This window comes from Saimiri boliviensis, chromosome 14, assembly GCF_048565385.1.
Source record: "Saimiri boliviensis isolate mSaiBol1 chromosome 14, mSaiBol1.pri, whole genome shotgun sequence".
NCBI lineage: Eukaryota > Metazoa > Chordata > Mammalia > Primates > Cebidae > Saimiri > Saimiri boliviensis.
The window spans coordinates 8,608,215-8,616,708 of record NC_133462.1 but is presented as its reverse complement, the minus strand read 5'-3'; the positions used below and the strand labels follow the sequence as shown (position 1 = coordinate 8,616,708).

Here is an 8,494-nt window from a genome sequence, read left to right as displayed (position 1 = left end):
CGCCTCTTTTTTCTTTCTTCCTTCCTTCCTTTCCCCTCCCTCTTTTTTCTTTCTCCTTTTTTCCTTACTTCCTTCCCCCTCCCCTCCTTCCTCCCTTCCATTTTGAGGCAGGGTCTCACTCTGTCGCCCAGGAGCAGCCTCAACCTCCCTGGGTTCCCACCTCAGGCTCCCGAGTAGCTGGGACCACCGGCGTACACCACCTCACCCCACCAATTCCCATTGTGCTTTGAGCACTTACTACTGAAATTCTTCCATTTATTTATGACTCCTAGGATTCGCTAAAGAAGAGGAGGGTATTGACAATTACTTTTTTTTTTTTTAGATAGTTTCCCTCTTATTGCCCAGGCTGGAGTGCAATGGTGTAATCTCAGCTCATGGCAACCTCCACCTCCTGGGTTAAAGTGATTCTCCTGCCTCAGCCTCCCAAGTAGCTGGGATTACAGGCATGCACCAGCACACCCGGCTACTTCTGTATTTTTTTTTTTTTTTTTTTTTTAGACGGAGTTTCGCTCTTGTTACCCAGGCTGGAGTGCAATGGCGCGATCTCGGCTCACCGCAACCTCCACCTCCTGGGCTCAGGCAATTCTCCTGCCTCAGCCTCCTGAGTAGCTGGGATTACAGGCACGTGCCACCATGCCCAGCTAATTTTTTGTATTTTTAGTAGAGACGGGGTTTCACCATGTTGACCAGGATGGTCTCGATCTCTCGACCTCGTGATCCACCCACCTCGGCCTCCCAAAGTGCTGGGATTACAGGCTTGAGCCACCGTGCCCGGCCTACTTCTGTATTTTTAATAGAGACTGGGTTTCTCCATGTTGGTCAGGCTGGTCTTGAACTCCCAACCTCAGGTGATCAGCCTGTCTTGGCCTCATAAAGTGCTGGGATTACAGGCATTAGCCACCACCTCTGGCCTCGACAACTAGTCATTAACTCAAGAAATATTTATCAAGGCCGGCGCAGTGACTCACGCCTGTAATCCCAGCACTTTGAAAGGCTGAGGAGGGCTGATCACTTGAGCTCAGGTGTTCGACACCAGCCTGGCAACATATGGAGACCCTGTCTCTATAAAAAGTATTTAAAAATTAGTGGGACATGGTGGTGCCTATAGTCCCAGCTACTTGGGAGGCTGAGGTACAAGAATCGCTTGAACTCAGGAGGTTACAGTGAGTCAAAATTGTGCCACTGCACTCCAGTGTGGGCCTAAGAGCCAGATTCTATCCCAAGGTCAAGGGATCAAGACCATCCTGGCCAACATGGTGAAATCCCGTCTCTACTAAAAAATACAAAAATTAGCTGGGCGTGGTGGCCTGTGCCTGTAGTCCCAGCTAGTCGGGAGGCTGAGGCAGGAGAATTGCTTGAACCCAGGAGGTGGAGATTGCAGAGAGCCGAGACTGCCCCACTGCACTCCAGCCTGGTGCCTGGTGACAGAGCAAGAAAAAAAAAAAAAAAAAAAAAAAAACTTCCATAGATGTACTGGAAGGAGGATACAAATTGGCAGGAACAGCAGAAACTAAGACATGGGGAGAAGGGTGTGGTCAGGACACTATGGAGTGTGCCTGGCCTCCCGTTAGAGGAAGAGGTCAAAACTCGGCTATGCAGCTGGGCGCAGTGGCTAACGCCTGTAATCCCAGCACTTTGGGAGGCCGAGGCTGGTGGATCACGAGGTCATGAAATTGAGACCATCCTGGTCAACATAGTGAAACCCCGTCTCTACTAAAAATACAAATAATTAGCTGGGCATGGTGGCGCGTGCCTGTAATCCCAGCTACTCAGGAGGCTGAGGCAGGAGAATTGCCTGAACCCAGGAGGCAGAGGTTGCAGTGAGCCGAGATTGCGCCATTGCACTCCAGCCTGGGTAACAAGAACGAAACTCCATCTCAAAAAAAAAAAAAAAAAGCAGAAGAAAAAGAAAACTTGGCTATGAACAGTGGCTCACGCCTGTAATCCCAACATTTGAGGAGGCCAAGGCAGGAGGATCACTTGAGACCAAGAGCTCAAGACCAACCTGGGCAACATAGCAAGACCCCATTTCTTTTTTCTTTTTGTTTTTTTTTTTTGAGACAGAGTTTCACTCTTGTTACCCAGGCTGGAGTGCAATGGCGTGATCTCGGCTCACTGCAACCTCCGCCTCCTGAGTCCCCATTTCTTAAAAAAAAAAAAAAATGCAAAATATAAAATTAGCTGGGCATGGTGGCACATGCCTGTCCTCCTAGCTACTCAGAAGCTGACATCAGGAGGATCACTTGAACCCAGGAGTTCCAGGCTGCAGTGAGCTATGATTGCACCACTGCACTCCAGACTGGCGACGAGAGTGACACCCTGTCGCTTAAACAAAAACGTAAGCCATGAAGTGGGACACAGATCACACAGAGCCTTGAGTGCTTGGCTGAGGGGCTTGGACCTTCTCCCAGGGCGGCTGGGGAGCTACGGGAGGGCTGTGAACAGGGAGAGAGCAGGGCCAGCTCTGGGGCCTGGGGAGGCTGGAGGCCGGGAGGATTCGGGAAGGACCCAGGGGGAAGGACGAGGCCTAAGCTGGGGCAGTGACCTCCATGGGACTAGAGGGGCACAGCCCAATGTTTCTCTTCCCTCCCATATATCCCCAGTCAGAGATACAACAAAGGCAAACGTTTCTTTTATTTCAACTTTAGGAAAGCCAGCAGCCTCTTGTCCACATCTTGGAAGCACAGGGAGACACCCTGATCAAGAAGGCAGAGACAGAAGCGGCATGGCCACCATCAGTTGCTGAGGAGACACAGGAAAGAGAATGAGGATCCAGGACCCAGAAGACCCTGCCCCCTTCCCTGGGAGCCAGAGTCCAGGCCCCTCAGTGTCCTGGCTTCCCCTCCCCACATCAGGCACCTTTCTCTTCCGGTGGAAGGCTGCCTTGCTCTCATCAGAGTTGATCCGCAGCGGGACGTAGGCATCCAGATGATACAGCTGCTGGGGGCCCCCCATCACCAGGCGGTTCTCCCCGATCTCCAGCGACAGCCCCAGGGCTCCATCCTGGAGAGGTGGTGCAATCAGGTCACCCTCCCCAGCAACAGGACAATCAGCTGGAACAGGCATGGTGGCCTCACATGCTGGGAAACTGTATTTGAAGGGTCTCATCTCCCAGGGAAGAGGCGCCGAAGACGGAAATTACAAGTCTTGGCTGAACACTTACAATCCCATGGGCACCCTCGGGACAGCACTGGGAGGTGGCCTGTTGGCCTCCTGGGACAGAGGATGCAGCGGACCCAAGTCCAGCAACAGCCCCTTGTCACTCTCAGACCTTTCCAGAACTCATTCTCCTGCTCTGGTCCAGCTGACAGAACTCACCAGTTTGGGGAGGTCAATTTCGGCCAAGAGGAGGTCAGGAGCTTCCAGCCACAGGCTCAGGTGAGGCTTTTCAGGGCTGAGGGGGAAGAGGCCCAGGGCTGAGGACAGCTGCCAGGTCTTTGCCAGCACTGTGCCCTCTGCCTGGGGTGCTGCTCCCTTTGTCCCCCCACCCAGCCCTATTGCCCCAGGACGCCTTCCAGGTCAATTCTCTCTCATCCCTCTCTCAGTGCCCAGGGCCCCAGTGTGGGAGGATGGAGGGAGCGATTCCCAAGAGCGTTGAGGAGACATCAGACCAGGGATCTGCTCAAGGCCCACCCTGATTCAACTCCCCGGGCGGCGGACGTGTATAGCTCTCCCAGCTCCTGGATCCGAGGACGCTGCCGCGAGCGGATGTTCTGCTGAGAGATGGAGCCCATGAATGGCCGGTTCTTCATCATGCGCCATTCTGAGGGTCAGGAGCAGAGTCAAACACCATACAGGTCAGGGGTACCTGTGCTCTCAGGAGGCCTCCTTGCCCAGCCAAGAGCCTCCCGGAGTCGTGGGATCTGACCCCAGGCTTGGCTCCAGGAAGCCCGCCCACCTTAGCCACGCCCCTCCCATGATATGCCCCCAATAAAACCCGCCCTTGGAGATTGTCCTGGCCCCGCCCCTTCAGGACGCCTAGACTCCTCCCCCTCACGTTGGGAAGCTCCGCCCCCTCCCAGTAGCACAGCCTCCAGGACACCCTGTTCAAGCGTGCAAGGGTGTCCCCCAAAACGCTCTTGGCTCCACCCCCTCCTGATGGCCCAGGCCCTGCCCCTCACCCGGGTTCAGCTGCAACTTGTATTTGTCCTCAAGGCCCTCTCTCGCGATGGTGATCACGAGCTCCCGCAAGAAATCGCTGTTCTAGGGTTGACAGAAAGAGGGAAGAGAGGCAGTGGCGGCGGGGGGCGGCGGGAGAGGGAAGGGGGAGGGAGAGACCCCTGCCCAGGCCTCACCCGCAGCCCCGCCCCCAACCTGCATCCTCCGGTAGAAGTCGCTGTTGACAGCTACGTCGTAAGCGGTACAGCCCTGGCCTTCTGCGGGGAGAAAAAGGAGGTGAGACACCCCCCCCCCGCCCAGCCCTATGCAGAAAGCCCACAGCCCAGACCCAGACAGTGAAGAGACATGCAGGGACAGCAGCCGCAAGAGGCAGAGACAGAGAGACATCGGGAAGCGTGAGCTCGGCGCTCACTCCCCTCAGCCTCGTATCTCCTTCCGTCCATCAATATACTGTCACTAGAGCTGACCCTGTCCCTCCCCTGGTCACAGCTCTCAGAAGGTCTGAGCCCCGCAAGCTTGGCGTTGGAGACCCCGTGTGATGTGCCCTTCCCACCTCTGGAGAAAACCTCATTCTTCTAGTAACCTGGCCCACTGAATCTTTCACTCTCCATCACTGGCAGATCCAATCCAATCATTCCCTCCCAGCTCTGGGCCACTCTGCCTAGAACCTTCTTCTGTCTTTGCCAGCTGAACTCCTCCTGTTCCTTCAAATCTTATCCCACACCTCCTCCTCCAGGAAGCCTTCCCTGACTCCTTCATGAGGGTGAGGAGCACTCTGAAGGCTGTGTTGGGTGCCCCCCTCCAGAGTAGCTCGAATCACACCCTGTTGATACTGTGTCCATCTCCTTGGGCCCCACCCGTGACACGGAGTCTCTGGAATGTAGAATCCACATTTGATATCCCTGACTGCTTAGAGCTTGGTCCCAGAAAGCTTCAAGACACATACAGAAAAAAGGCTATAGAGGCAGAAGCAGGGACAGAGGTGAGGCAAGACAGAGACGGAGACAGGGGAGAAGTGCAGAGGAGAAAACAGGATGAAACAGAGAGCTCCAGGCCGGGCGCGGTGACTCATGCCTGTAATCCCAGCACTTTGGGAGGCTGAGGTGGGTGGATCACCTGTGGGCGGATCACCTGAGGTCAGGAGTTCGAGACCAGCCTGACCAACATGGCGAAACCCCGTGTCTACTAAAAATACAAAAGTTAGCAGGGCGTGGTGGTGTCACCTGTAATCCCAGCTACTTGGGAGGCTGACACAGGAGAATCACTGGAACCCAGGAGGTGAAGATTGCAGTGGGCCGAGATGGCACCACTACACTCCAGCCTGGGCAACAAGAGTGAAACTCCATCTCAAAAAACAAACAACAACAACAAAAAAAAACAACAGCCTGCTCAGGACTAAAGCCAGGAGATCTGCTAATGCACAAAGAGCACTCTGCCCAGGCCTACAGGCCCTGGGATGGGGCATGGAAAAGTGCCAGCCTGGCCAGGGGGCAGAATCAGGACTGCCCAGGGTTGGGATGCTCAGGGCACTAGAGATCTACTACAGGGAAAAGAATCAGATTGGGGAGCAGATCTCCAGGAGCTGGGAGGAGGGTCTAGGGCCCAGGATTCTCGGGTTTTAGGGAAGAAAGGGCCTAGCAGGCCAGACTCCTGGGTCCTCTGATGGCACTGACTTGCATCCAGCTCTGCATGAGCCTCTCCCAGACTCATGGGGATGCGAAACCCAGCTTGGTCCTCCTCCAGCATCTGCAGTAGCTCCTCCTCGGTCACATCGGCGGGAGGAGGTATGGAGGGGGAGTGACAGATGTTGATGAAAACCTTCCCTTCCGAGGAGTTGGTCTTTATGCAGAAACCTGGTGGGAGTGGGTTTGTCATGAGAATCTTTTTCTACACAAGTCTCAGTCGTCATCCATTCTCTCCAGTCTCTTTCTCTTTTCCTTTTGCTCTGTTCCCCATTTTCTGGGCCTGTTCCACTCCCTACCCCTGAGATCCCTCCTATTTTTTTTTTTTTTTTTTAAACAGAGTCTCACTTTCTCACCCAGGCTGGAGTGCAGTGGTGCGATCTCAGCTCATTGCAAACTCCACTTCCTGGGTTCAAGCAATTCTTTTTTTTTTTTTTTTTTTTTTTTGAGATGGAGCCTCGCTCTTCTTGCCCAGGATGGAGTGCAGTGGTGTGATCTCAGGTCACTGCAACCTCAACCTTCATGGGTTCAAGCGATTCTCTCCTGCCTCAGCCTCCTGAGTAGCTGGGATTATACGCGACCGCCATCACACCCAGCTGAGTTTTGTTTTTTTTTTTTTTTTTTTTTTTTTTTTTGAGACGGAGTTTCCCTCTTGTTACCCAGGCTGGAGTGCAATGGCGCGATCTCGGCTCACCACAACCTCCGCCTCCTGGGTTCAGGCAATTCTCCTGCCTCAGCCTCCTGAGTAGCTGGGATTACAGGCACGCGCCACCATGCCCAGCTAATTTTTTTGTATTTTTAGTAGAGACGGGGTTTCACCATGTTGACCAGGATGGTCTCGATCTCTTGACCTCGTGATCCGCCCGCCTCGGCCTCCCAAAGTGCTGGGATTACAGGCTTGAGCCACCGCGCCCGGCTGAGTTTTGTATTTTTAGTAGAGATGGAGTTTCACCACGTTGGCCAGGCTGGTCTCAAACTCCTGACATCAGGTGATCCTCCTGCCTGGGTCTCCCAAAGTGCTGGGATTACCGGCGTGAGCCACCTCGCCCGGCCGCTTGTTTTTTGAGACAGGGTCTCACTATGTCACCCAGGCTGGAGTGCAGTGGTGTGATCTTGGCTCACTGCAGTCTCTTCCACCTGGCTCAAGTGATGCTCCCACCTCAGCCTCCTGAGTAGCTATGACTACAGGCACATGCCCACCAAGCCCAGCTAATTTTGTTTATTTTTAGTAGAGATCAGGTCTCGAGATGTTGCACAGGCTGGTCTTGAACGCCTGGCCTCAAGCAATCCTCTTGCCTTGGCCTCCCAAAGTGATGAGATTACAGGTGTGAGCTGCTGTGCCCAGCCTCTCTTACTATCTTTATTGTGTTGTTTTTTGTTTTGGTTTGTTTTTGAGACACAGTCTCGCTCTGTCGCCCAGGCTGGAGTGCAGTGGCACAATCTCCGCTCAGTGCAACCTCTGCCTCCTGGGTTCAAGCAATTCTCCTGTCTCAGCCTCCCAAGTAGCTGAGATTACAGATGTGTGCCACCGAGCCGAGCGTCTCTTCCTATCTCCAATTATCTCTCCCCTACCTCCTTTCTGTCCTAGGGTGATGTCTGGTGGTGTGTGTTCACCCCGCCCCTAACCCAGGCCTTTATTTTCATGTCTCTTTCCTTTTTCCCCTCTGTCTCCTGTCCCTCTCTCTCCGGGTGTTCTTTCTCACCAGGCTGAGGCTGGATTTGTGTCGATTCCGGTCTGGTTGTCTGGGCTTGCTGGAGCTCCTTCGAGGCCTGTAGAAAGGAAAACTACCTCCAGACTTGGAGTCTGTGCCATCAGACCCCTCATTTGTTCCTCAGATGGAACAATGATTATGTATGAGAGCTGTGGCTAATGCCAGAACCTAGACGATTTAGGTCTCCTTTCTCCTTTGAGGACTAGAACATCTCCAACTCCACTCCCGTTTCTTAGTAAACTTGAAGCTCATCCTCAATTCCCCGAGGCCCGATTGCCGCCCTAGTGCATTCTGGGAACTGTAGTCCCATCTTTGAGCACCCGCGCCAAAATCCCCGAATACCCAAGGATCCGGGGGTCCGGTCACTGTGCACCTGCAACAGCAGCTCCTCAAATCGCGCCGAATCAGCACCCATCGTCTCCGCCTCGCTTAGCTCCAGTGCCAGCTGCTTCGGGTTCGCCATAACCCTGGGAAGATCCAGGCGTCCTCGGGACCCTCAAGGTGGGGAACTTTGCCCAGGATCCGAACCCTGGTGCCTGCTCTGGTCCTCAATCGACTCCGGATACCTACTATCGTATTCAAAAACCTATGACTGGCCTGAAACTACAGTTCCATTCAAGACCAAACAACGTCGCCAAATCCGTTGAGAATCTATCTCTAGATGCAGACTCCGTCCTACGTTCCGAATCGTAAATGAAGCCACACTTCCGGACTCTACGTAAACACCGGACTGGAGTGAGCCACGCTTCCGAGTACCCCAACGCTCAGTCACAACCTGGTATCGCGTTATCGACAAGCCACGCCTTTCGCATCAATCAATCAAAAATAAACCCCGAGGCGAATCCTAAAGCCACACTTCCTGTATCTATGAAAGCCACACTTCCGTCCCGGCGCCGTGGCTTACGCTCCTAGTCCCAACACAGGCAGGCCAGGGCAAGAGGATCGCTTGAGGCCAGAAGTTCGAGACCAGCTTGGGTAACA

General features: G+C 54.0%; 1 protein-coding gene across 1 annotated transcript; it reads right to left on the bottom strand.

The window, feature by feature from the left end:
* Positions 1-2,610: 2,610 nt before the first annotated feature.
* Positions 2,611-8,442, bottom strand: PIH1D1 (PIH1 domain containing 1). The gene is made up of 9 exons (XM_003940353.4): positions 7,887-8,442; positions 7,505-7,571; positions 5,793-5,972; positions 4,315-4,376; positions 4,122-4,203; positions 3,634-3,763; positions 3,319-3,394; positions 2,860-3,003; positions 2,611-2,742 (listed from the first exon to the last, which is right to left on the bottom strand). The coding sequence occupies exons 1-9, from the start codon at positions 7,974-7,976 to the stop codon at positions 2,701-2,703; spliced, it is 873 nt and encodes a 290-aa protein (XP_003940402.1). The 5' UTR covers positions 7,977-8,442; the 3' UTR covers positions 2,611-2,700.
* Between the last annotated feature and the right edge of the window lie 52 nt (positions 8,443-8,494).